The 27939-nt window shown below is 37.6% G+C and overlaps 4 protein-coding genes across 4 annotated transcripts; 1 reads left to right on the plus strand and 3 right to left on the minus strand.

Moving 5' to 3' along the window:
• Positions 1 to 1005: 1005 nt before the first annotated feature.
• LOC109471759 (extensin-like) lies at positions 1006 to 12349 on the minus strand (the record flags this gene model as incomplete). The annotated part of the gene is made up of 5 exons (XM_019771115.1): positions 12341 to 12349; positions 7852 to 7929; positions 6848 to 6908; positions 5380 to 5622; positions 1006 to 1154 (listed from the first exon to the last, which is right to left on the minus strand). Coding segments are annotated over exons 1-5 (540 nt in total), but the record flags the coding sequence as incomplete, so codon positions are not given.
• Positions 11815 to 15994, plus strand: LOC109471773 (ubiquitin-conjugating enzyme E2 variant 3-like). The gene is made up of 6 exons (XM_019771131.1): positions 11815 to 12016; positions 13240 to 13339; positions 13695 to 13760; positions 13894 to 14030; positions 14552 to 14676; positions 15791 to 15994. Exons 2-6 carry the CDS (start codon positions 13240 to 13242, stop codon positions 15984 to 15986), a joined length of 624 nt encoding a protein of 207 aa, XP_019626690.1. The 5' UTR covers positions 11815 to 12016; the 3' UTR covers positions 15987 to 15994.
• Positions 15995 to 19978: 3984 nt separating this feature from the next.
• LOC109471779 (G-protein-signaling modulator 1-like) lies at positions 19979 to 23261 on the minus strand. Its single transcript, XM_019771136.1, has 2 exons — positions 22771 to 23261; positions 19979 to 21672 (listed from the first exon to the last, which is right to left on the minus strand). The coding sequence occupies exon 2, from the start codon at positions 21427 to 21429 to the stop codon at positions 20464 to 20466; it is 966 nt and encodes a 321-aa protein (XP_019626695.1). The 5' UTR covers positions 21430 to 21672; positions 22771 to 23261; the 3' UTR covers positions 19979 to 20463.
• On the minus strand, positions 21652 to 27828 carry LOC109471761. Its single transcript, XM_019771116.1, has 7 exons — positions 27792 to 27828; positions 25691 to 26893; positions 25378 to 25473; positions 25089 to 25096; positions 24572 to 24806; positions 22955 to 23070; positions 21652 to 21672 (listed from the first exon to the last, which is right to left on the minus strand). Exons 1-7 carry the CDS (start codon positions 27820 to 27822, stop codon positions 21652 to 21654), a joined length of 1710 nt encoding a protein of 569 aa, XP_019626675.1. The 5' UTR covers positions 27823 to 27828.
• Between the last annotated feature and the right edge of the window lie 111 nt (positions 27829 to 27939).

Raw genomic sequence — 27939 nt, forward strand, 5'->3', positions numbered from 1 at the left:
CTGGAAAGTTTGTTGGTTGGTTGGTTTGTTGTTGGTTTGTTTCTTGGGTTGTTCGTCTGGTTGGTTTGAAGTTGGTTGGTTTCTTGGTTTGTTTGTTGGTTGGTTGGTTTTTGTATGTTGGTCCGTTGCTTGGTTTCTTGGTTTCTTAGCTTGTTGGTTGGTTGGTTGGTTGCATATTATGTTAAATTAGATTATTGTTTTCAACATTGTGTATATCTTTTGTAAATAATTTTACATATGTCTTTTGTATATTATGTTATTAGATTTTTTTCCAACATTGTGTATATCTTTTGTAAATTGTTTTATATGTGTCTTTTATATATTATGTTATATGATATGTATTTTGTTTTTTAACTTTGTGTATATCTTTTGTAAATAATGTTATAGTAGATGTATTGTTTTCCAACATTATGTATATCTTTAATTTGTAAACTATTTTATGTCTTTTGTATGTAATATTAATAATTGTTATATAAGATTTTTTTTCAAAACTATCTATATCTTGTGTACATTTGTGAAAGAATGAGAAATGTAAAGTTTAGTTTATCAAACCGACTGGTTTGTTGGTTGTTTGTTGGTTTCTTTGTTTGTTGGTTGGTTGGTTTGTTGTTGGTTTGTTTCCTAGTTTGTTGGCTGGTTGGTTTGTTGTTGATTGGCTTCTTGGTTTTTTGGTTGTTTGGTTTCTTGTTGGTTGGTTTTTGGTTTGTTGGTTGGTTGGTTTTTGTTTGTTGGTTTCTTGGTTTGTTGGTATGTTGGTTTGTTTGTTGGTCGGCTGGTTTGCTGGTTGTTGGTTTGTGGTTGGGTTGTCGGTTGGTTGGTTGTTGGTTCGTTTCTTAGTTGGTTTCTTGGTTTACTGGTTTGTTGGGTGGTTGGTTTGTTCAGGGTTGGTTGTTTGATTGGTTAGTGCGTTCCTTGGTTTGTTTTTTTGGTTTGTTGTTTGGTTGGTTGGTGTGTTGCTTGGTTTGTTCTTGGTTGTTTGATTTGTTGGTGCGTTGCTTGGTTTGTTTTTTGGTTTGTTGGTTGGTTGGTTGGTGCGTTGCTTGGTTTGTTTTTTTGGTTTGTTGGTTTGTTGGTTGGTGCGTTGCTTGGTTTGTTTTTTGGTTTGTTTGTTGGTTGATTGGTTCGTTGCTTGGTTTCTTGGGTGGTTGGTTGGTGCGTTGCTTGGTTTGTTTTTTGGTTTGTTGGGTGGTTGGTTGGTGCGTTGCTTGGTTTGTTTTTTGGTTTGTTGGGTGGTTGGTTGGTGCGTTGCTTGGTTTGTTTTTTGGTTGGTTGGTTGGTTGGTTGTTGCGTTGCTTGGTTTGTTGGGTGGTTGGTTGGTGCGTTGCTTGGTTTGTTTTTTTGTTTGTTGGTTGCTTTGTTCTTGGCTTGTTGGTTGGTTGGTTGGTGCGTTGCTTGGTTTACTTTTTGGTTTGTTGGTTGGTTGGTGCGTTGCTTGGTTTGGTTTTTGGTTTGTTTGTAGTTGGTTTCTTCTTGGTTTGTTGGGTGGTTGGTTGGTGCGTTGCTTGGTTTGTTTTTTGGTTTGTTGTTGGTTGGTTTGTTGGATGTCTTTTGTATATTATGTTATATTAGATTATTGTTTTCCAACATTGTGTATATCTTTTGTAAATAGTTTTATATCTGTATGTTGGTTTATTATGTTGTATTAGATGTATTTTGATTTCTAACTTTGTGTATATCTATTGTAAATATTTTTATATGTGTCTTTTGTATAATTTATTATATTAGATTATTGTTTTCCAACATTGTGTATATATTTTGTAAATAATTTTATATGTGTCTTTTGTATATTATGTTATATTAGATATATTGTTTTCCAACATTGTGTATATCTTTTGTAAATTATTTTACGTGTCTTTTGTATGAAATATTAATAATTGTTATATGAAATATATTTTTTTCAAAATTATTTATATGTTGTGTACATTTGTGAAAGAATGAGAAATTTTAGTTTATTACATCGACTGGTTGGTTTGTTTTTTGGTTTCTTGGTTGGTTTATTTGTTTGTTTGTTGGGTCGTTTGTTGGTTCATTGCTTGGTTTGCTTTTTGGTTTGTTGGGTTGTTTGTTTATTGGTTTCTTGCCTTGGTTTGTTTGTTGGTTTTTGGGTTTGCTTGTTTGTTGGTTTCTTGATTTGTTGGTTGGTTTTTGGGTTTGTTGGTTGGTTCTTGATTTGTTTGTTTGTTGGTTGGTTGGTTGGTTGTTGGTTGGTTTCTTGGTTGGTTGGTTAGTTTGTTAGTCCGTTGCTTGTTTTGTTTGTTGGTTTGTTGGTTGGTTGGTTTGTTGGTTGGTTGGTTTGTTGGTTTCTTTGTTGATTTGTTGGTTGGTTGGTTTGTTGGTTGGATTGTTGGTTCGTTGTTGGTTGGTTGGTTTCTTGGCTTGTTGGTTGGTTCGTTTCTTGGTTTGTTGGTTGGTTAGTTTGTTCGTTGGTTTCTTGGCTTGGTTTGTTTTTTGGTTGCTTGATTGGTCTGTTGGTTTGTTGCTGGTTGCTTTCGTGGTTTGTTGGTTGGTTTGTTGTTGGTTGGTTTGTTAGTTTGTTCTTTGGTTTGTTGGTTTGTTATTGTTTGGTTTCTTGGTTGGTTTGTTGGTTGGTTGGTTTGTTGCCCTGTTTTTTGGTTTGCTGGGTGGTTTGTTGGTTTGTTTGTTGGTTTCTTGCCTGCCTTTGTTTGTTGGTTGGTTTGCTTGTTGGTTGGTTGGTTTGTTGTTGGTTGGTTGGTTTGTTTGTTGGTTGGTTTGCTTGTTGGTTGGTTGGTTTGTTGTTGGTTGGTTTCTTGGATGTCTTTTGTATATTATGTTATATTAGATTATTGTTTGTCACCATTGTGTATATCTTTTGTAAATAATTTTATGTATGTCTTTTGTATATTATATTATTAGATTTTTTTCCAACATTGTGTATATCTTTTGTAAATGGTTTTATATGTGTCTTTTGTATATTATGTTATATTAGATGTATTTTGTTTTTTTAACTTTGTGTATATCTTTTGTAAATAATTTTATATGTGTCTTTTGTATATTATGTTATATTAGATGTATTGTTTTCCAACATTATGTATATATTTAATTTGTAAATGATTTAATTTGTCTTTTGTATGTAATATTAATAATTGTTATATAAGATTTTTTTTCAAAATTATCTGTATCTTGTGTACATTTGTATAAGAATGAGAAATGTAAAGTTTAGTTTATCAAACCGACTGGTTTGTTTTTTGGTTGGTTGGTTGGTTGGTGCGTTGCTTGGTTTGTTTTTTGGTTTGTTGGGTGGTTGGTTGGTGCGTTGCTTGGTTTGTTTTTGAGTTGTTGGTTGGTTTTTGGTGCGTTGTCTTGGTTTGTTTTTGGTTTGTTAGGTGATTGGTTGGTGCGTTGCTTGGTTTGTTTTTTTGGTTTGGTGGTTCGTTCGTTGGTGCGTTGCTTGGTTTGTTTTTTGGTTTGTTGGTTGGTTGGTTGGTGCGTTGCTTGGTTTGTTTTTTTGGTTGGTTTGTGCGTTGCTTGGTTTGTTGGTTGGTTGAGTGGTTGGTTGGTGCGTTGCTTAGTTTGTTTTTGGTTTGTTGGTTGTTGGTTTGTTCTTGGTTTGTTGGGTGGTTGGTTGGTGCTTTGCTTGGTTTGTTTTTTGGTTTGTTGGTTGGTTGGTTGGTGTGTTGCTTGGTTTATTGTTTGGTTTGTTGGGTGGTTGGTTGGTTTCTTGGCTTGGTTTGTTGTTTGTTGGTTTGTTGGATGTCTTTTGTATATCATGTTATATTAGATTATTGTTTTGCAACATTGTGTATATCTTTTGTAAATAATTTTATGTTTGTTTTGTATATTATGTTATATTAGATGTATTTTGTTTTCTATCTTTGTGTATATCTTTTGTAAATAATTTTATATGTGTCTTTTGTATATTATGTTATATTAGATGTATTTTGTTTTCCCACATTGTGTATATCTTTTGTAAATAATTTTAGGTGTCTTTTGTATGTAATATTAATAACTGTTATATAAGATGTATTTTTGCAAAATTATTTATATCTTGTGTACATTTGTAAAAGAATGACAAATGTTAAGTTTAGTTTATCGCACCGACTTGTTTATTTGTTGGTTGTTTGTTTGTTAGTTGGTTTGTTTATTGGTTAGTTAGTTTGTTGGTTGGTCCGTTGCTTGGATTGTTTTTTGGTTTGTTGGTTCGTTGGTTTGTATGTTTGTTTGTTTGTTGGGTGGTTTGTTGCCTTGGATTTTTAGCTTGTTTGTAGGTTGGTTGGTTGGTTGGTTGGTTGTTGGTTGGTTTCTTGGGTTGTTGGCTGGTTTGCTTGTTTGTTGGTTTGTTTGTTTGTTGGTTGGTTGGTTGGTTGTTGCTTGGTTTCTTGGGTTGTTGGCTGGTTTGTTTGTTTGTTGGTCCATTCCTTGGTTTGTTTTTTAGTTTAATGGGTGGTTTGTGTGGTGGTTTGGCTTGGTTGGTTGGTTTGTAGGTTTTTTGGCTTGTTGGTTAGCTGGTTTGTTGTTGGATGGTTTCTTGGTTGGATTATTTGTTTGTTTGTTGATTGGTTGTTTTTATGGTTGGTCCGTTGCTTGGTTTGTTTTTTGGTTTGTTGGGTGTTTTCTTGGTTTGTTGTTGGTTGGTTTATTGGCTGTCTTTTGGATATTATGTTATTGGATTATTTTTTCCAAAATTGTTTATTTCTTTTGTAAATAATTATACATGAGTATTTTGCATGTTATATTATATTAGATGTATTATTTTCCAACATTGTGTACATCTTTTTTAAATAATTTTTTGTCTTTTGTATATTGTGTTATATTAGATGTATTTTGTTCTCTAATATTGTGTATTTCTTTTATAAATAATTTTACATGTGTATTTTGTATGTTATATTATATTAGATGTATTGTTTTCCAACATTGTTTATATCTTTTGTAAATAATTTTATATGTGTCTTTTGTATATTATGTATTATTAGATGTATTTTGTTTTCTAACTTTGTGTATATCTTTTGTAAATAATTTTATGTGTCTTTTGTATATTATGTTATATTAGATGTATTCTTTTTCAACATTGTATATAATGCATATGTCTTTTGTATGTAATATTCATAATTGTTATATAAGATGTATTTCTTTCAAAATTATCTATATCTTGTGTACATTTGTAAAAGAATGAGAAATGTAAGTTTAGTTTATCACACCGACTGGTTTGTTGGTTGGTTGGTTGTTGTTTGGTTTGTTGGTTTGTTGGTTTCTTATTTGTTAAATTGGTGGTTGGTTTATTGGTTGGTCCGTTGCTTGGATTGTTTTTTTGGTTAGTTGCGTGGTTTGTTTGTATGTTGGTTTGTTGGTTTGTTGGCTTGGTTTGTTTGTTTGTTTGTTTGTTTGTTTGTTTGTTTGTTTGTTGGTTGGTTGGTTGGTTTGTTGTTGGTTGGTAGGTTGGTTGGTTGGTTGGTTGGTTGATTGGTTGGTTTCTTGGGTTGTTGGCTGGTTGGTTTGTTGGTTGGTAGGTTGGTGGGTTGGTTGTTGGTTGGTTTCTTAAGTTGTTGGCTGGTTGGTTTTTTTGGTTGGTTGGTTGGCTGGTTGGTTGGTTGTTGATTGGTTGGTTTCTTGGGTTGTTGGCTGGTTGGTTTGTTGTTGGTTGGTTTCTTGGTTTGCTGGTTGGTTTGTTGGTTTGTTGTTTTTTGGTTTCTTGGTTGGTTGGATTGTTGCCCTGTTTGTTTTTTTGGGTGGATTCTTTGTTGGTTGGTTTTTGGTTTGCTGTTTGTCGGTTTGTTGGTTTGTTGTTGGTTGGTTTGTTTGTTTTTTGGTTTGTTGGTTGTTTGTGTGTTTGTTTCTTGGCTAGGTTTGTTAATTGGTTTGTTTGTTGTTGGTTGGTTTGTTGGATGTCATTTGTATATTATGTTATATTAGATTATTGTTTTCCAACATTGTGTGTATCTTTTGTAAATTATTTTATATGTTTCTTTTGTATATCATGTTGAATTAGCTGTATTTTGTTTTCTATCTTTGTGTACATCTTTTGTAAATAATTTTTATGTGTCTTTTGTATATTATGTTATATTAGCTGTATTTTGTTTTCTATCTTTTTGTAACTCTTTTGCAAATAATTTCTAATGTCTCTTTTGTATATTATTTTATATTAGATGTATTTTTTCTTACATTGTGTATATCTTTTGTAAATAAATTTATATGTGTCTTTTGTATATTATGTTATTTAGATGTATTTTGTTTTCTAAATTTGTGTATATCTTTTGGAAATAATTTTATATGTGTCTTTTGTATATGATGTCATATTAGATGTATTGTTTTCAGATGTATATCTTTAATTTGTAAATGATTTTATGTGTACTTTTGTATGTAATATTAATAATTGTTATATAAGATGTATTTTTTCAAAATTATTTATATCTTTTGTCCATTTGTAAAAGAATGAGAAATATAAAGTTTAGTTTATCAAACCGACTGGTTTGTTTGTTGGCTGTTTGTTGGATCGTTGGTTGGTTTGTTGGTTGAATGGTTTGTTTGCTCGTTGGTTGGTTTTTTTGTTTGTTTGCTTGTTTGTTTGTTGGTTGGTTGTTGGTTTGGTTCCTGGTTCGTTGGTTGGTTTGTTGGTTTGTTCGTTTGTTTGTTTGTTTGTTTGTTTGTTGGTTGTTGGTTGGTTTCCTGGGTTGTTGGCTGGTTGGTTTGTTGTTTGTTGGCTTCTTGGTTGTTTGGTTTCTTGTTGGTTGGTTTTTGGTTTGTTGGTTTCTTGATTTGTTGGTATGTTGGTTTGTTGGTTGGTTTGCTGTTTGTTGTTTTTGTGGTCGGTTGTTGCTTGGTTGGTTGGTTGGTTGTTGGTTGTTTCCTCGTTGGTTTGTTGGTTTGTTGGGTGGTTGGTTTTTTCTTAGTTGGTTGGTTGGTTGGTTGGTTGGTTGGTTGGTTGGTTGGTTGGTTGGTCCGTTGCTTGGTTTGTTTTTTGGTTTGTTGGTTTCTTGGCTTGGTTTGTTTGTTGTTGGTTGGTTTGTTGGATGTCTTTTGCATATTATGTTATATTAGATTATTGTTTTTCAACATTGTGTATATCTTTTGTAAATTATTTTATATGTTTCTTTTGTATATTATGTTATATATATTTAATTTAGCTGTATTTTGTTTTCTATCTTTGTGTATATCTTTTGTAAATAATTTTTTGTATATTATTTTATATTAGATGTTTTTCCTTCTAACATTGTTTATATCTTTTGTAAATGATTTTATAGGTGTCTTTTGTATATTATGTTATATTAGATGTATTGTTTTCCAACATTGTGTATATGTTTTGTAAATACTTTTATATGTGTCTTTTGTATGTAATAATAATAATTGTTATATTAGATTTTTTTTTCAAAATCATTTATATCTTGTGTACATTTGTAAAAGAATAAGAAATGTACAGTTTAGTTTATCACACCGACTGGTTTGTTTGTTTGTTGGTTGCTTTATTTGTTGGTTTGTTGTTTTATTTGTTTGTTTGCAGGTTGGTTCGTCCATTTCTTGGTTTGTTTTTTGGTTTGTTAGGTGGTTTGTTGGTTGGTTGGTTGGTTGGTTTGGTGGTTGGTTTGTTGTTGGTTGCGTTCTTGGTTGTTTTTTTTGTTGGTTGGTCCGTTACTGGTTTGTTTTCTGATTTGTTGGGTGGTTTTTTGGTTTGTTTGTTGGTTTCTTGGCTTTTTTTTGGTTGGTTGGTTGGTTGGTTTGTTTGTTGGTTGTTGGTTTCTTGGTTTGTTTGTTTGTTGGTTGATTGTTTTGTAATTGGTTTCTTGGTTGGTTTGTTGGTTGGTTTGTTTGTTGGTCCATTACTTAGTTTTTTTGTTTTGTTGGGTAGTTTCTTGGTTTGTTTCTTGGTTTCTTGGCTTAGTTTGTTTGTTTGTTTGTTTGTTTGTTGGTTGGTTGGTTGGTTGGTTGGTTGGTTGGTTGGTTGGTTGGTTGGTTGGTTGGTTGTTGGTTGGTTTCTTGCTTGGTTGGTGGATTGGTTTGTTGTTTGTTGGTTTCTTGGTTGGTTGGATTGTTTGTTGGTCCGTTGCTTGTTTTTTTTTGGTTTGTTGGTTTGTTTGTTGGCAGGTTTCTTGACTTGGCTTGTTGGTTGGTTGGTGGTTTATTCGATGTCTTTTGTATATTATGTTATTAGATTAATTTTTTCCAACATTGTGTATATCTTTTGTAAATATTTTTATATGTGTCCTTTGTATATTATGTTATATTAGATGTATTTTGTTTTCTAACTTTGTGTATATCTTTTCTAAATAATTTTATGTGTCTTTTGTATGTAATATTAATAATTGTTATATAAGGTGGATTTTTTTTTCAAAATTATTCATATTTTGTGTACATTTGTAAAAGAATGAGAAATGTAAAGTTTAGTTTATTACGCCGACTGGTTTGTTGGTTGGTTGCTGGTTGGTTGGTTGGTTGGTTGGTTCGTTCGTTGTTTTCTTGGTTTGTTGGTTGTTTGGTTGTTTGTTGGTTTCTTGGTTTGTTGGGTGGTTGTTTTGTTGTTGGTTGGTTGGTCCGTTGCTTGGCTTGTTTGTTTGTTTGTTGGTTGGTTGGTCCGTTGCTTGGTTTGTTTTTAGGTTTGTAGGGTGGTTTGTTGGTTTGTTTGTTGGTTTTTTGACTTGGTTTGTTGGTTGGTTGGATGTCTTTTGTATACTATGTTATACTATATTATTGTTATATAACAACCTTGTGTATATCTTTTGTGTGTCATTTTATGTGTCATTTGTATATTATGTTATATTAATTGTATTTTGTTATCTAATATTGTGTATATCTTTTGTAAATAATCTTATATTTTTTGTACATTATTTTATATTATTGTTTTCCACATTGTGTATATCTTTTGTGAATATTTTATATGTGTCTTTTGTATATTATGTTATATTAGATGTATTGTTTTCCAACATTGTGTATATCTTTTGTAAATACTTTTATACGTCTTTTGTATATTGTTATATTAGATTATATTGTTTTCTAACATTTCGTATATTTTATTAATAATTTTATTTGTGTCTTTTGTATGTAATAATAATAATTGTTATGTTAGATGTATTGTTTTCCAAAATTATTTATATCTTTTGTACATTTGTAAAAGAATGAGAAATATAAAGTTAAGTTTATCACACCGACTGGTTTGTTGGTTGGTTGGTTGGTTGGTTGGTTGGTCGGTTGGTCCGTTGGTTGGTTTGTTTTTTGGTTTGTTTGGTGTCTTTTGTATATTATGGTATATTAGATTATTGTTTTCCAACATTGGTTATATCTTTTGTAAATAATTTTATATGTGTTTTTTGCATATATGTTGTATTAGACTAAACTCTCCGCTCTTAGTTGCGTGATCCATCTTTCTTCTTTCTATTCTTCGTATGAAGTAACATAATGTCTTCTAGTAACATTACTCTACGCATATAGTGAACGAGAACAAGTTTCTATTGTAGGAGTAAATGCTGACGTTATCGTCGTCCTAAGTTAGTCTACCATCTCATGAAAAGGGCTATAATATGAGATACAAGGTTCTGTATTATACTAGAATATGTTTGAGTCAGTCAACAATTCTCGTCCTATGTTAGTCTACCATCTCATGAAGAGGGTTATAATAAGAGATACAACGTTCTATATTATACTAGAATATTTTTGAGTCAGTCAACAATTCTATCTATGACTTGTAAAACAGAGAAGTAAGGAAAATAACGTCTACCGTGGTATATCATGCCAATGAAGTAAACTTGAACAGTATAACATTACCAGTGCATGGTTTACCACATAAACAAAGTTATATTGCAGAGATCATGGTATTGGACGTATTGGGAAAAAATTATTGTGATCCATCGGTGACTATGCCTACGTTATATCAAAAAATTTAAGACTTAAGATATATGATTATAGACAATATTCCGTGTAGGGGACACTTCTGCATAGGGGTACCATGCAGAATGTCCCCCATGCAGAAATGTCCCCCACCGAACTTGGCCGAAAAGTCCTCTTTTCTGGGCAAAAAATATTGTGATCCATCCGTGACTATGCCGACGTTATATCAAAGAGATTTATAACTTACGATATATGATTATAGACATTATTCCGTGACTCGGGGGACACTTCTGCATAGGGGTACTATGCAGAATTGTTACCCCGCCGTACTTTACCGACAAGTTAACATTTCTGGTCAAACGTTACTGTAATCCATTGGAGACTATGCCGTCGTTGTTTAACAATCATTTGCTACAATAGATATTCAAAGTATAGCTAGTAGCTAGGGGGGCATGGCAGATAGTTGCATTATAATCCTTAGATTTGCCTATCTTTGTAATTTTCTTTTCTAAACTTATTATGTTTTTATTATGTATTAAATGACAAATAATCTTCAAGATAATAATAAAGAATTGTTAAGTAGATTTTTACATCAATGATATTTGCTTGCTTTTTCGTTTCAACCTTGTCTCAACGTTAATCTACATGTTTTTAATGTCGGTTTGACCTTTTGTCCCTATGGGCCTTCGTGGTTTACCACCACGCCCACTTCCGGTGTCAGGTTTCAAAATACCATGGAAACTACTGGAGATTGACAGGGGGACATTTCTGCATGGTAGGACCCTCCTGCATAGAACACCGGCAGCATTAAAACAACTTGATACAAGCAGAACAAATGCTTCAAGTATCACGAAAATGTGTCAAGTAAATGTAAATATCAGATTTCCTTACTGAAGTTATTTATATTGAAGACAGCAAAATGAAGTATTGTTGTAGCATTTGGACATTACAAGATTTTCTGGTCATTTCTTAGTAAGTTAAATCAGCCCTAGCCTCTACCAGGCTTGGGGAGTAGAAATCGGCCAAATAGAGAGATATTAAAGCATGCCAAGGGAGTTTGTCCGTTGAGAGGACATTTCGCCGCACCCCACAATCAATGGGGTGCTTATCTCTCTATTTGGCCGATATCTACTCTTTCCGGCCGCCTCCCCAAGCCTGGTAGAGGCTAAATCAGTCCTACTCTATTGCTAATAAGTGCCGCCAGGCTACAAGATACGTCGCTGATGTTTTGACAAGTGACGTCACTTCCGCCCACCAGGTGAGCACACCTGACTTGCCCACCGGAAGTGGTCCCTCCTTTTGAAGCGGAAGTGAAACGGACGTCCTGTAGTCGGACACAGGGGACTGTTTACAATAGACAGTAGACCGGACTGCTAATTATTCGGTTAACACTTCCTTAGCTGTTCAAATATGCAACCATCCTACACAGTAGACCCTACACTTGGTGGAGATCGTACGCTAAAGACGTTTTTTTTTCTCACATTTGTTCAGCTGGTAAGGGTGCCTCGTATCACTTGTTATTTAAGAGACCAGCCCAGTGTTGGACATGTCACCCTGACCAGTAAAGTTACTAGTTGGTATGAGTCTATCATAATTCTACATAATTATATGGTCAACGGTTATTGTGTTTGACAGAGTGTAATGAAGAACTACTGGCTAGAAAATATTTCAACTCTACACGTTCGTTCTACATTACGCTTAACTATACTTATGAAGGGTACAGTGAGCAGTTGTACCTATACAAAACATGTTCTATGACTAATAAACAGAGTGTTGACTAAATTACTTGCCAGGAATGTTACAATGCTACATATAGATGCTACAATACGCTACACTATATACATGTAGTTGATAAAGTATTCAATGACTCTACTTATACAGCTACTCTAAGATTTCTTTATGAGACAGCAGGTAAACAAGTAATCTATCATCGACGTATTTATCAAGGTTCTAAATATCAGAAGGAAGTTCCCCCTATAGACAGTTTCCGGTATATATCTAGTGTCCATCTCTTCCATTTAAGGCTTGGCGCGTTTTCCTGGGTTCTGACTAACCGTTAGGACCCCAACACGTGTGCGGCTAAAGTCGGCCTGTGTGAGTCAGACAGGTAGGTCTAGTCTGGTGACGCTGTGCGGAAGTTGTACACAGTACGGATATAAGGAACAACACACGGCAGGGATATCATATCAACTACAGCTGGGCACAAACAGAAACACCGTCACAAGGTGGAACATCATTCAATAAGGTATGTCTAATCAAGAACGTTAAAAACGTATTTAACCTCCTTGGTCTATCTCATAATAATAATAATAACTTTATTGCGCAACAGTTGTACAGTGTACAAAGTATGGCATCTACTAACTTAAGCAAGTACATGTCAACTACACTTTAATAAGGCTAATCTAATACAAAAGTGGGTGGCTAGTATGAGATAGGTATCAACTTATACAATCGTTGGAGGAGTTTCTAATATCCTTACAGTCTTTAATATATATCCCTATGTATAGCATGTAGGGGTTGTCTTATATACACTACGCTGTACGAGCCGAAGGGAATGTGTTTGTGTTACCTTTGTCATTAGCGATAAAATCATACCATTTTGTTTGGCCACATTTAGGGTGATGACGTTCCAACTATCAGAAATGATCGACGGAACTACACCTCGTAAAGTGAATAAATAAACTGTGTTTCCAATCAGCCTGTCATAGAGCCAAACACAGTCCTTTCTTACATAACTTCTGTCTGGTTGGTTGGTTGGTTAGTTGGTTGGTTGGTTGGTAAAACATAGAATATTGGGGATTTCTGTTTACACAATCGGTATACACTCTTACCTGCTGACGTTTCGATGTCTGTCAGACACCGTCCTCAGAGCTTCTGACTGGAGTTCTGCTTCTCGCCGCTATATGTATATAGTCGATGTAGGTGGCGCTTTTGCGTCATGAGCACAATCCCAAACGTGGCTTTAATAGTTTGTATCCCCCCTCGTCCCGGTTCGTCACCGGGGTCGACTTCCGCATTAATTCAGATGTTCTGTCTCGTAAGAAAGTTAATATTTTTTACCGGTTCAATTTTTGGCGACGTCTCAGGGAGGAGCCTAATGGTACAGTATTGTGTGCAAGAATTCTAAGAACGATACAGGCATTTTGTCCACAGGAATGTCCCCACAGGCATGTCTCTGACCCACATCTATGCCCACATTCCTGGAAACCCTTGGGAAGACCTGTCTGCATGCCCCAGATGGCCCTACTTTCTGTGACCCCGGGGCTCGTTCACTATACATTCAGGGGAGGAGTGCACTGTATCTGTCATTATGAAATGATGGCAGTGCCATGCAAACAGTAATCCTAACAGCAACCACCGTCGCCATTGCAATGTATGTTTTCATTGCCAGTCTTGTTTATGATGTATGCAACTGTACATAACGAAAAGTACATGCTTCTATTTCTGACTGTTATTTTAATTTTACAGATGAACTACGCCAGACGAGCCTTCATCCATGAGGAGGTGTCCCGGGTCCTGTCCGATTATCCCGGCCTTCGAGCTGTACAGGAGTCTGTCTCCGCGTCAGGTACGTTCTGGTTCTCGTCCTGTCCCGTCCGTTCATACAGGCCTTCGAGCCGTCCCGGAGTCTGTCTCATGTAAGTTCTTCTGTGTCCTGTCCCGTCCGTTCATACAGGCCTTCGAGCTGTCCCGGAGTCTGTCTCATGTAAGTTCTTCTGTGTCCTGTCCCGTCCGTTCATACAGGCCTTCGAGCTGTCCCGGAGTCTGTCTCATGTGAGTTCTTCTGTGTCCTGTCCCGTCCGTTCATACAGGCCTTCGAGCTGGCCCAGAGTTTGAAGTGCGTCTGTACATGTGTCCTGTCCAACCTCTTTGGGAATGAAACGCATTTTTACAACTAGATTTTTGAACTTTTTGTTTTGCAGGTAAAAGACGCAAAAGACGCCAAGTTGCCATTAGTCTAGAAGGACATCTACCGACAATGCAAGGGGGTAAGTTACGTTGTTATTCTACTTAGGATTACTAAATCTGATTTTTTTTTGGCTATTTGGTTTATTCTATCCATCTACATAAAGTTAACCTTATTGAAGTCACTTGTAGCATAACTGATGTCCGTTCTGTCAGGTATGGTGTGTGACATTCCTGTGTTGGTGCGACTCGCCCCTGATCACCCCCGATCTCCGCCCGAGTGTTTTGTTGAAGGACGGAACTTTGGCGAGCTGGAGAGAGTACACATCCCTTACCTCTCCAACTGGCAACATGTACGTCAAGTTTAACCTTGTTTTCGTACGGATCCGTTAGAACAACCGCGGCTGCTCTCTAGTCTGCCTTTAAGCTGCAGTCCAAAGACGACTGAATAATCTGAGGTATACATTTCTCAGTCAGCTGCACCGTCACTGATGTACCCATTTGTGTGGCGTCGAGTGGCGTAGTGATAGATCATTCCGGGAGACCCGGGTTCGATCCCGAGTCGTACCCGACATGTCTGGACATGCGCCCGACGTTGTGTCCTTTGGAAAGGCACTTTACACGACTTTCCTCACTCCACCCAGGTGTGAATGGGTACCTAACTTCGGTTGGGGAAAGCCGTATTGAGGTCACCTTGTGGCGCCGAATGGCAGCCGCACAGACCCTTGCGGCAGTTTCACAAAAATGTGGAATGATATGTATCATGACTTTGTGTATCATGTGTATTATTATGTGTATTATTACCATTTGTATCATCTGATTGTAAACCCTGCATCAATTCATCACTATTTATTATTATCATTATGATTTGCAGCCGTACAGTTCACTCTGTGAGCTGCTGGATAACCTGACGTTCTCCCTGCACAGTCACGGGAAGAGGGACACCGACTTCTCTCTCATCACGCTCCCAGCAGACACATTCACCATCCCAAGACCAAGGTGAGACAAAGCTAGATTACGAAACGAGCAAACCACCCAAGCAAGGCACACCAATTTCATCTAGCCTCTACCAGGCTTGGGGAGGCGGCTGGAAAGAGTAGAAATCGGCCAAATAGAGAGATAAGCATGGCAAGGGAGTTTGTCCGTTGAAAGAACATTTCACCGCACCTCAAGTTTATTGGACTTCAAAAAATGGCGACTCCGCACAGGCTTGGGGTGCGGCGAAATGTTCTCTCAACGGACAAACTCCCTTGCCATGCTTATCTCTCTATTTGGCCGATGCGAATCTGGCCTTGCTCTATTTGGCCGATTTCTACTATTTCCAGCCGCCTTCCCAAGCCCGGTAGAGGCTAGATTTAATTACTTTGTTCTCGGATTCGCCTCTTCAATTTTTTTCTGATTTGCAAAAAAAAAGGACTGAAAAATTCTCATATTTTGCCCCCAACTGTTGAGGAAGGTCCTTTTCTTCCTAGTTCCTACAGTTTTTCCATCTATCAATGCAGTGGTTTGATTAAAAAAGTTCAACATTCGATGTTTGAATAATAGCCCAGCCTTTTGTATTGACTTCGTGGCTCCTATCCTTTCTTTTTTTCGCCCTGTCGCTTCATATTTTTTAATGAAGAAATCCGAGAAGAAATCCGAGAACCAAATTAAATTGTTTTGGCCTAACCAATCAACAAACAAATGGGTGATTACTTAGATCGGCTTAACACAAAAACGTTAATCGTATCTCTGCTAACACCTCATCTATCGCATCATGTTTTATTTCAAAGGGAAGCTTGTTTGTTGCCTGTTACAATTATGATATTCTGTTTACTATGGTCGTACATTCATAGTTGAGATCCATTGCTATTTACGAGAGCAGGTCGAAAAAAGTGCAAAAATTCCCCTTGATCCGTTGAACAGTTCGTTTTATTTCAATGATAAGCATTATGTGTCATATCAATGGAAAACATGTAAATTCATAACTTTAACTGTTATGATCACACATTTTGTGCAAGGAGCACAACAAAGAGTACTATGAATACATTACGATTATTTTTTTAATAATACGAATTGGTTTACTATAAATTCTCACTTAATTTGCTTTCTTTTCTGACCAATTTGATGATAGAATGGCGGTTGTGCCGATGAGAAGTGATGACGTCAGGAGAGGGAGTGGAGATTCCGGGTTTGTGTCAGACACACCAGACAGACCTGCACGGACCGGGCAGCTAAGCTATCACGTGTACCTGCATGTGCTGGGGAACACCGTGCTACTGAGACAAGATGAAAGGATGTTCTCCGTTTGCGGGATGACGTTTGTGTGATCAGACTTTCCAGTAAAGCCTAGCCCGAGGCTATTTTCCGTCTCGTAAACGGTCGATGCCATTTGAAACGGTCGATACCATTTCGCTGAATGGCTTATGCCATATCCGAGCGTCCAAAAACGACTAAAAAGTCAAATATACCATAAAAAAAACAATATTATAATTGCTAAGGGAGGGTCATGTAGAATTGTAGATATTAGTGAAAAAAAAAGCACAAGCTCGGATTCGAACCCGGGTCCAAAAGTGTAGCTCCAAAACCCTGACCTATACCCTAACCTCTACGCCACGAAACATCACGGTGTGCTGATATACTTATAGTTAGCCGCTCTGTGATATGGCATCGACCGTTTCAAAGGGCGACGACCGTTTACGAGACGGAAATTAGCGAACCTGCCACCATCATGCCGGCCAGTCATCCCGCTGATGGGTGTCCAGATCTACTCTCCAAGCAGAGGTTTGGGTTTTGGGTTTTTTTATCGGGCTTTCTTTTTTGCACTGGAATTTTTCTTTCCCCCAACCCAACTTCTGCCGGCACTCACCCCGGGGCGGGGCAAACCTATTCAAGAAATGTGACAGTGCTCCTCCCCGGGAACCATCAAATTATCATTAGGGATATCCATTTTACTGTGGTGGATTGTCACACATCTGGTCAGTCCGAAAGGCATTCATTCGGCCACACGCCTTGGGTTGGGTGAAAGAAAAATTCCAGTGTAAAAAAAAAAAACGATAAAAAGTCTAAAAACAGGTTAAAATTACACCAAAACCCAAACCTCTGCTTGGAGAGTAGTCCAGATCTGCGGATGTTTGTTTAAGCTATCCGTGAAAATCACTTCATAAGCTGTGAACAAGGACAAGCGCCTGACGTGTATATATGTACATATGGGATTGATGAAAGAATAAAGACTTTTATTGTACATATATAGGTCACAACAAAGGAATATATAGTTTGTATATACATACACATGATCAAGTTAGCAATAGCACTATTAGTAAATGAAGTAAATTTGACTGCTCCTCGCTTCTCTGTAATAGTCTAGCCTCCACCAGACCTTTCGACGGGAATACGGATCGTAGAATTCGGTAAAAAAAGAGAGTAAAATTAGCCAAGGGAGTCCGGCCGCGGGGAGGTAGTTTCTTTCACTCCGGATACTGTTCAGAACTGTGCCTGGTCCTAACCCTAATCCACTTAGGCATAGAACTAGATATCCACGGTTCTGGATACGATAGGGGACTACAGTTGTAATTGAAGTTAAAGGCCAAAGTATCAAGGAAAAACGAATGATGTATATTAGATCTGTACGAAACGTATTGAAACAGAACATTATAGATAGACTCTGATAGCGGATAGAAAACTTTATTACCTCCATGAAAAATGAAGGTATTGTTTTTGGTGTGTCTGTCTGTATGTATGTATGTATGTATGTCTGTGTGTCTGTGTGTGTGTGTGTGTCTGTCTGTCTGTCTGCCTGTGTGTGTTTCCGCAACTTTGTGGTCAGCATAACTTCAGAACGCCTTTATGGATTATGATGATATTTGGTATGTTGGTAAGTCTGAGGAAGACAAACGTCAAGGTCAAATATGGGCATCCTGGTGGATGACCTTGGTACTGCAGCAGAACTTCCGTTTTTGTATTTTTTGTCCTGAACATGCTATGGTCTTGAATTTTTGGTGACAAATAGATTTTCCTGTCAGGAATAAGTGGTGTGGGTTTGGTCCCCCTAGCAGCTTGCTCTGGAACTGTAGGGGACCTTCGGGCGAAATCTTTAAAAGCCAATAAATCCATATCGCTGTACGAGCCCGTGGAGAGGGGACGCCGCTACAAGCTGCTACTAATTAACGCCTTCATGGCTCACGGTGGCGACGGCTACAGCATGCTCGCTGACAATGTGCAAGAGTCAGATCGGGAAGAAATCGGTTAGATCACAGCCTTCTTTTCAGTATTTTTTTACCAATCCTTTCGAAAACGTGACGTTAGGCTTGTTAACGTTAGGCTCCTTGTTGGTTCAGGCGTCAAAAAGTTTGTAACGTCCCCCGTCTCCCTTGTCTGCGGACAATACAGTGTCATTGAGTTTCAATACATTGCAAAGGCACTTGCAGCCGTATTCTGTAACATGTGCTCAACGTATTATAATTACATATTTGATAATATTTCAATGGTCCAATACGAACTGGTAAAATGACAGTCCTTTTTTTTTGTAACAGGATATCTCGACTCTGAAATGCTTTTGGACTACCTGAGAGATTCAAGCCCCATCACAACGGGTCTGGAGAGACGCATAACGATCTTGAATGGTACTGCACCCTACCCCACGTCCAGTTTCACTCAAAGTGCTTTATCTTAGCCCACACCGCTCTCTCTGTTCTTGTGTTTGATACTTGCAGTGTTCGCTGCCTTTTTATGTCCATGACTTACGACTGTATACCAATGAATATAAGAAACCAAGAACAATTCTTCTCTACTTAAATATAGTCTAGAAATAGGGACGCCTTAGCATCATTATCTTTTGAGTTTTCTTTTAGAATCTGCTGCATATTTAATATCGACGAATCGTTGTCGTTGCTGTTTTGTTTTATGTCCTTGTGAATTATGATTAAAGTGAAATTGATATCATTTGACGTGTACTGTAAGAGTGATCTGTTGGTAGTTGCATTTTTGAAGTTAAAAAAAAAACAACTAGTGTTAACACCAAGGAGTGTTCTCATCTAGAGCTTTCGACCAGTCACTCTGGTCTCCTTCAATATATTGACCCAGCGAGACTTGTCACGTGGCTTCATGGAAGTGTGGCGTCAACACTGGGTAGACAATGTCGGCCTCCGTCGCTGTAGAGGGAAGGCTGATGGGCCCTGATGTAAAAAAGTTTCTTTCATACCTTTCAGAAAGTAGTCTTGTTCGGTGCCTAGTATTCTCACACTTCCTAGAAGCCAAGTGTATGTACAAATGTATTTGAGTAACAATAAACAGAACAGCTTCTTAGTTTATTAAGTAGTTACTCATATCCTAATAGGATAGACCATGTAAAAGTTGATATGCATCTGCTTTGGAAATGTTAACGTTACTCTTCTCGTTATACTTTTTCCCGGCGTATAAATATCCGAAGTTGTCCTTAGTACTGAAATGCCATCCAACGTAATATTAACCATAATGGTAAGTAAATTATCGTGTAGAAATACAAATAAAAGTGATCATGAAATGGATTTTGCGTATATTTGCGTATTATGTATGTATATTTTCAAAATTTGTCAATGCGACTGTCTATCATGAAAGGTAAAAAGACACCAGTGCAGTGCAAACTTGTGAAAACTTAATTGAATTCTAGAAAGAAATGCCAGATATTGTTACAGCATGTGTGCTCTAATCTTTTCTAAAGCCATGTCATATCTCACTACATTGTAAGCAGCCAGGATCCAATTAATTTGTTTTACATCTGTTTTTGTTTACCGTAACCTCTTTGGTCGACCCTCTACAAATGGACTCGTCTGGCGACCTTTGACATCGCTGATAGCGCGAAGATGGTACACATGGCGCAAAGAGGTAAGTTTCAAACCAGCATTGAACCAGCGTTCTCCTCCTTCTGACTGGACTGTCACTGTTTTGTAATCTTGTGAAAAGGCCCCTGAAGATCTGTGAGTGTTTCTGTTTTGTTTTCATCTGGAGAAACTAATTTAGGAGGTCCGTAAATTTAGCCTCCAAAAACAGCTGTGCAAGGTAACGACTGCATGGAGAGTAAGGAGTGAGGAAGATAAGGTCAGACTTGAGTTATAGTTACTGTAATGTTGCACAACATTTTCACAACAAATCTACAGACTATAAGGGAAGCTCAGGGAATTCTTTTTTTTATTTCCCGGTTTTAAACTCTAGATTGAAAATTCATCAAATCTTGCTGGATGTTCCAAGTCAGGTCACCTGGGGTCAACAGATTTCTATGCCTGCTTACCCACATATTGTACATGTGAGTTACTTTTTTTTTATTAAATCTCATAGGACAGCAATGTTGTACATTGTACTCATCATATCTCCAACATTGAGTGTTACTTTGAATATATCTAAAATTTATCATTTTAATTATGGACTGGAGTAGAAATAAGCCTCAATTTTTTTTTCAGTTTTAAAATCAATTCTACATAGCACAGTGTCTTAATTGTGAATCACTAAATACATTCTGTTTCTGTTTAACAGTTTTGTTAAGGTATATCCTAATGTGTTATTTACAACAAAGGTGAGGTAGTATATGTTCAACAAGATATTATGTCCCATATACAGCAATACAGATAGCATTTGCAATATGTACAATATAAACAGTAAAATGCTGTTTCTGGTGACTTGTAAATTTACTGCAAAACTAAACCAGTTTCCATTTTTTAAATACAGTACTAGTAAAGTTTTGTCCTGTATATTGTCATTAAACAAGTTTAGTCATTTTACTTTATACAGTCTTATACAGTCTTGTACTGTAAAGTTGTTATCAGTACTGTATTGTTACAGATTAGCCAGCTTCTTGGCAATGTCCTCCTGTTCCTGTTTGTTTCCTGTCTCCATGGCGATGGTCATTGCTGACTGATAGTGAGATCTGGCCAGGTCCAGTTTACCCAGTGCCTTGTAGTTAACAGCTATGTTTTTATCTGCTGTTATCTGTTCAGTCTTGTCTCCGCTTTCTTGTCTCATCTTCAGGTCCTTCTTGTCCCACTCCAAACTTTCCTCATGCTCCCCCATTTCATAATGGGCCCGTCCAAGTCTGTTGTAAGCCTGACTCTCCTTGTCCTTCCTCCCCAAGTCCCTGGCTAGTGCCAACATCTCTGTGTAGTACTTGTGTGATTCCTGTGGTTCATGTAGCTGTTCCCTGTGTAAATCACCCAGCTTACAGTAAATGTCCATCTGTGGAGTCTTGTTTCCTGTCTCCATGGCGATGGTCATTGCTGATTGATAGTGAGATCTGGCCAGGTCCAGTTTACCCAGTGCCTTGTAGGAAACAGCTATATTTTGATGTGCTATTATCTGTTGAGTTTTATCTCCACTTTCTTGTCTCATCTTCAGAGTCTTCTTGCTCCACTCCAAACTTTCCTCATGTTCCCCCATGTCATAATGGGCATGTCCAAGTCTGTTATAAGCCAGCCCTCCCCTATCCTTCCTCCCCAAGTCCCTGGCTAGTGCCAACATCTCTGTGTAGTACTTGTGTGATTCCTGTGGTTCATGTAGCTGTACCCTGTGTAAATCACCCAGCTTACAGTAAATGTCCATCTGTTCAGTCTTGTTTCCTGTCTCCATGGTAACAGCCAAGGCTGATTCATAGTTACTTTTTGCATCTGACACTTGACCTGACAATGCTAATGATGAGGCCAGGCTTTTGTAAGCTACACAAATGTCAGTTTCTCTTTCTAACTCAATTCTATAGATACGCAATGCTTGCTTGTGGTATGTAATGGCCTCTTGTTGTTTACCTAACATACCATAGGTTAGACCAAGTCTGTTGTAGGCCTTGGTCTTTTTTATTGTTTTCTGTCAGTTCCTGAGAACACTCTAACATGTTCTGGTAATACTGCAGAGCTGACTGTAAGTTGTGTAGTTTTGTCCTGTGGAGATCCCCTATCTGACAGTACAGGTCAAGCTGTTGTGCCTTGTTTCTCTTTACAGCAGGTGTGTTCAGTTCAGCAAGGAGGAGATTCAAGTTTACTTGGGGATCTTCATCATCTGAAGGAAAAAAAAGATATTTAAATAATTTCTTTAAGACCAATGGAATATTTGTGGGTAACCTGACTATATGGGCTTTTAATGTTGGAGTGTGAAAAGACAAGAAGCAAAGGCAACAACAAAAGCATCAACAAATCTCAATTTCTGCACATCAAGTATCCCATGTTTTTAATACTACAAGACCTCCTTGTAGCTTTGGCATTTGCCCTCAATATAACCCCCAAAATACAACAGTTTCTAAAAATAGTCAACCATGATGTTATTCAATGAACAAAGACTTTTGGGTCAAAAATACACTCTTCGTGTGTTGGGTATCATCAAATTTTGCAAATCCTTTCAGTTCTTAATTTCTGATGCCAATTAATCCAATTACATGTAAGTGCTGACAATGATCACAATAAGCATTATGGCCATTTCAGAACCTGGCATGACGGCTCGTAAATAATGTTCTTTTGAGAAGCAAACAATATATAATTATTATAACTACATGTACATACAGTTGTGAGTGATTAAATGTTAATGCTTTAAATTTGTTTGCCTCTCAAAAGAATTTTGTTATGAGTCATCACTAGCAGAATTTAATTGGATTAACTGTTTACAAAAATTAAACCGGATTGGGATAGTATGCAACAGTCTTCCTAAAAGAATATGGAACTTCATTCAGAATAACTCTCAGATTTGTGTGCTCAGGTGACATTTTAAAAGAAAAAAAGGAGGATGCCCAGACTTAATTTGCATATACCAGGAACAGGCAGATACATGTACGTATGAAGTTAAACTCTACTTTATGCTGAGATCACATTTCCAAACTGGCGCCCGGTCGGGCAGTCTTATGGAACGAAAAGTATGATATAAAAGACAACAAAGCACAAATAGGTTGTCAAAATTGATGATGGAAACTATTTGCGTATATTATTGATTTAAAGTTGTTGATTTTTCGTTAATCGAAACAGCCGGGCGGGCCCTGGTTTGGAAATTTGACCTCAGCATAAGTTATCTGTTGAAAGCTGATGTAACATTATACAATGGTGTTGGTTATGAGGATCCTTTCTTTAAATGAAGGAAACCCACATATGCAGAAGGCTAACTTAAGTTTACCTCTAATCTTAAAAGCAGAAGATGGCCTGTCATCCCCTGACAAGATGCTTGCAGCAGCTGTGCCATATCCAGTATCAGCTGACTGACTGGTTCCTGTTGAATGTGTAGTTCTCGTTGATAGGAGGCTTGCTGCTGAATCAGTGCTTGCTGTAGACAAGATGCTCCCTGCTCTTAGTCTCTGTACGTCTTTAGGTTGAAGGGAAGTGTGCAGCAAGGCCAGCTGTGATGTCACCTGTTCAACCTGCACACCTGTGGATCTGTGCTGATCACCTTTGGCAGGTGCTTGTGTAACCGTGGCACCTGTATAAACAACAAATAACTCTATCACTGGTAGAGCCAAAAATGTCTATAAAATGTTAAACGGACAATAGACCCTTTCTGGACATTCTCGAAAATTCCGGACATTTTTCAAACATTTCTAAGAATGTCTGAACAGGGGCTTTACAGGGTCTTTTTGGGGAGGACTTGCTTGTTGTGTTTTCCATTGTTCTTGAGGTGTCTGTCAGAATGTCTTTAGAAAAAAAGTGTGAAAACTGGCATGCATATGAAAAGCACTGCACAAAGCCAAGACAATTTATAGGGGAGGACACCATTAATTAATAGACAGATGCTAATGCTCATTGTGCTAAACAAAGGACTGTCTCCTAGGGGTGTCCCTACCTGACGTGTGAAGAGACTATGGATATAAAATGTCCACATTGGGTTATTTCGATGTCGTTTTTCAGTAACTATGTCTACTTAATATGGGCAATAAGCCACAGAAATTTTTGTTGATGTCAGTGTTCTTTTGTTTCTAAACAAATTCTGTACTAGGACTATGTACGTGACTCCCAATAATCAAACTTGTAGCACGATATTGTTGGAAAGGCACCTACATATAGTGCGTGACACGCATCATCAGTTGTTCTTTCTGTGTTCTGGTCACGGTGAAGTTAGCTTGTGCAAAGGATGGCAGGAATAGAACTATGTAGCCTTTATTAGCAGAATTAGTAGAACCATTAGGGAACTTAATTCGAGCTTATTTATTTATTTATTCTAACTTTTTGTTCCCAATGCAGCAGAAGCATTTGGAAGCCACTGCTTGGCTCTTGTCAATCTTCGGGTGACTTCAGTATCCATTTGTATGGTTTTTACCTCCATGAAAAATGGAGGTATATTGCTTTCGGTGTGTCTATGTGGCTGTTTGTCTCTTTCTGGGTGTCTGTGTGTGCGTGTGTGTGTGTGTCTGTGTATTTCTGCACATTTGTAGTCAGCATAACTTCAGAATGCCTTTATGGATTGTGATCATGATAGTTGGTATGTTGGTAGGTCAAGGTCAAACATGGGCATCCTAGTGGCTAACCTTGGTACAGCAGCAGGACTTCTAACTTTTGTATCTTTTGTCCTGTACATACTATGGTCTTGAATTTTTGGTGACAGATAGCTTTTCCTGTCAGGAATAAGTGGTGTGCATTTTGTTCACCTAACAGCTGGTTCTAGAGCTGCAGGGAGGTTTGTGGTGAAATCTTTTAAAGCGGATAAGTCCAGAAAGGAATAACATTTTTTCATCATTTTTGGATTGGGCAGCTTAGAGAGACGTACATGATTACATGCAAATTATGCAAATTTAGATTTAAGAGGAAATTTTGTAATTACAGTGTTTTACATATTCATAGTTAAGTTTCATACAAGGTTCCGGGTCAGAGTTTAAATCTTACCAGTGAGAGTCTAAGTAAGTGCGCAGAAACTCAGTCTTGACACAGATGACATAACCTCCTTGGCAAAGGTAATAAGACTGATGAACTTGAAATTCATCTCTTACCTTCATATACATGTAAGTCTGCTCCCCTCTGAAAGTCTTCCTCATCAACCTCAATGTGCACATGGAGTGGCATCCCTCCACATATCTCCACCAACTCCTGGCTGATGTACTCCTCAGTCAGGATGGCTGACAGACTACCATCTCTACAAGCTGACACAAAATCTACCTGACTGTCCCTATGGTAGAACCTCAGCTTACAGAGTACACTTCCTTCACATAGCTCCCTTATTTCAGCCTTTAACATGTGAAGTCTTTTCATTGTCTCTTTGAACCTTTGCTCATCATGCAACACAGTTCTTGTGAATAGCTCATTTATAATGTTTAAAAGGATCCTCTTTCCTTCTTCACTAATTGTGTTATCTTTCACTTCAGACTTCAACTGTTTATACATCTCCATTCTTTCATCGATAGTAGCCTCATTGTGTACATCCATTGTCATCATAACTTCTAACTTACTGAGGAGAATTGTTTTTCCTACTAGGGAAATACTGTCTGCTACTGTTACAGACAACTTTACTTGCTGATCTGAAAAAAAGACAAAGTTTTGCATGGAGTCTTCAAGTATAGCTCCCATGGCAAGTAGTGATAAGTATTCTACTCATTTGACAATATGATGAGTTAAATTTCTTGTTTTGTTTCAGGATCTGGTTCTCTTCCCTTTACTCATACCATAATGTATATATCAAAGATGTAATCATGCAACAAAAGTTTCTACCCCTTTATTTTGTGCAAATAGATTCAAAATTTTCTTGGAGCACTTCGACTTATGTTTTCTTTTGTGTTAAATGTAATGCCTTTAATCTTACCAAACTTCACAGCTTTCCTGTCTGCGTTACTGTCCTCAGTCTCATGTGTCTCTCTCTTTCTTTTCTGGACTTGTGCAGGCTGACGTGCCTCAGTACCTGAACACATGTACAGTTGAAATTTTCAGCAAAGGTAGAGGACGTAAAATCACAGTTTTAAGACATGACTGATTGTTCAGAATATGAACAATCCGTTGTATCTAAAAATACAATTGAGGTTTTTCTAAAGCTATTTTTTGTAGACTAAAAATCAAATTGAGTTGCAGGTACATTACATACCATAGACACTAGATTAAACAAATTGACAGTTTCTCACCTAACCCTCCACATGCCTGGAGGAAACTCTGATGAGACTCTTCCCAGTATCTGGACTCCAGGAGTTTTTGTTTGAGTGCTGCAGCCCTACTGAACTCGGCTTTAGACAGCCTCAGAACTTTCTCAATCTGACTTGCCCAATGTGTGACATCTGTAGAATCATTACCTGTGATTGCAAGTACAGAGTGGTGGAATTCTGGTATGACCTCATTGACCAAGGTGGCAAGTCCTGATTGATCAGATATGAGGACGGGTACGCCAGCTGCCATGGCCTCCAGACCAATCAGACCAAAGGGTTCTGTACGGGAGGGCATGAGAACCAGGTGGGCCTGCTGCATGTCTCGGCAGATGTCTTCCTGGGTGCCGTGTGGGAGAAGTGTGGGGATCAGTTTTCCTGAGTTGATGCTGGTTTGGAGAATGTTCATACTGGCTTGATACTCCTCTTCACTGACACCACGAATCCGCAGTTGGATTCTTTCGCAACTTCTCTCTGCCACCCTTGCCAATGACTTTGCTACAAAGTCAAGACCTTTTAGCTTTCCTACTTCTTTAACCCTACTGATCAACAGAACAACTTTCTCCCTACTCTCGACATACTCAACTGTGGTTTCCTGAAATATCTTGGATGGTTCTGGCAGAAAGAGTTTGTGAACTGGCCTCTTTTCTTTAGGAATTGCACGAATTGTGTTTGTGAGGTGGTCATGTGTTCTGTGTCCGACAGAAAACAGAGTTTTTGCCTTCTCTACATCTTGTCTGATAGAGTCTTCCTTCTTCCCAATGCCCATGGCCTTCTCCTCTTCCTTGTACTTCTCTGTGTCTTCAGGTATAGTCAGTGTGACAACACTGATATCTGCTTGGGGAAAACGCTCTTCCTTGATAGCTGCTGCTGCTCTGCTAGTGACATCAGCATGGCCCACAATCCATCCTATATCCTGTGGGAGTCTGGGATAGCGGTTGAGGTGGTCAAAGGTCAGCCAATTCAGAGAAGGTTTTCTTGTGTCTTCCTGACTGCAGTTTGGGAGGATGAGCTCCACTCCATCAGCCTCAGCACACTTTCTGTCCTCCTCTGTATCCTCCAACACCAGACAATAAACTTTCCTCCCTGCTCCGGTCAGGATTTGAACCACCTGTTGGTTCATGGTGGAAACGTCATCTTCTTTAGATGTGGCATACTGATCAGTCACCAGCAGAACTGCATTGGATTCTAAAAAAGATACACTGTTAGGAATAAAAAGATTTTTTTCTAATATTTAGATATCATATCTGACTCTGCTTTTTGTCCTACCTGAACCTACTGACTGAGAAGAAACAATTTCACAATATTTCTCTTCAGATCTACACACTTGTACATGTACATCTAGTTATTAAATAATATTCTACATGACTGTATTGATTTTAAACTGAACATTCACCTGTCCTGATTTGAGGTTGCCTGCTGTGATCATTCTAGACTTATAACTCCATGCTGTGATCAATCATCATATAAGATACTGTTTTATTACAGACACTGTGGGGGTCACTTACTGTACATATATGGCTCTGACCATGCATTTTATACAAAAGTCATACAGTACCATGAAATGTATATAATTATGGCTATATTTCATCACAGTAATAATTGCATATTAACTTACCCCCCTAAGTTGTGGATTATGCTAAATTCAAATTATAATCTAATTTTAATCATTATTCAGAGAAGGAATTTGGGTACTTTTAAATTTTGTTACTAATAAAATGTCTTTGAATTGTAATAATTACAGTTACTGTAATGCTGGAACTCTGGAGGACTTTGACCTCCAAACTAAGTTATTTTTTTGTGTCAAAATATTGCCTGTCAGTTAGTGTGAAAATGTACAAAAAGCTTTAAGTTGTTGTTGATGTCTGACAGTGAAGCTTCAAGCAAATGTAAATAAAAGTGATACAACTTTAACTTCTGTTTGCAAATGTCTCCACGTAAGAAATCAAAATGGCTGCATCAACTTTCCTGGTGAACTTTGGTTTCCACAATGTATACAGCATTGCAATTTTTGTTAGGACAAAATGTATCTACACTGTTATACTTTCCATGTTGACAGAGAAAACAAACAACTGAAAGTCTTTACCTTTTCTTGAAGAGTTGTTGGCGGCAGCCATTTTGTCTTCGATGTGATGCTTGCCCTATGAAATGCTGGGTAGAGTTGGCTGCTTGAGTTAGTTAATATTTACCTGTCATGTGATCACAAAGTTTGCTAACCAAACCATCACGAGGTA

The sequence above is a fragment of the Branchiostoma belcheri genome, unplaced genomic scaffold, assembly GCF_001625305.1.
Source record: "Branchiostoma belcheri isolate BF01 breed outbred unplaced genomic scaffold, Haploidv18h27 scaffold259, whole genome shotgun sequence".
In the NCBI taxonomy this organism is placed as follows: Eukaryota; Metazoa; Chordata; class Leptocardii; order Amphioxiformes; family Branchiostomatidae; genus Branchiostoma; species Branchiostoma belcheri.

What these genes read in the sequence shown, in the direction of transcription:
- LOC109471779 (XM_019771136.1), bottom strand. Translation starts at nt 21,429, where the DNA reads ATGTTAGGTAAACAACAAGAGGCCATTACATACCACAAGCAAGCATTG.
- LOC109471773 (XM_019771131.1), top strand. Translation starts at nt 13,240, where the DNA reads ATGAACTACGCCAGACGAGCCTTCATCCATGAGGAGGTGTCCCGGGTC. An exon ending in ACCTCTCCAACTGGCAACAT is followed by an intron (nt 14,031 to 14,551) that starts GTACGTCAAGTT and finishes TATGATTTGCAG; the next exon opens with CCGTACAGTTCACTCTGTGA. An exon ending in TTCACCATCCCAAGACCAAG is followed by an intron (nt 14,677 to 15,790) that starts GTGAGACAAAGC and finishes ATTTGATGATAG; the next exon opens with AATGGCGGTTGTGCCGATGA.
- LOC109471761 (XM_019771116.1), bottom strand. Translation starts at nt 27,822, where the DNA reads ATGGCTGCCGCCAACAACTCTTCAAGAAAAG. An exon ending in CAACAACTCTTCAAGAAAAG is followed by an intron (nt 26,894 to 27,791) that starts GTAAAGACTTTC and finishes TATCTTTTTTAG; the next exon opens with AATCCAATGCAGTTCTGCTG. An exon ending in CTTCCCTTCAACCTAAAGAC is followed by an intron (nt 21,673 to 22,954) that starts GTACAGAGACTA and finishes TTTTTCCTTCAG; the next exon opens with ATGATGAAGATCCCCAAGTA.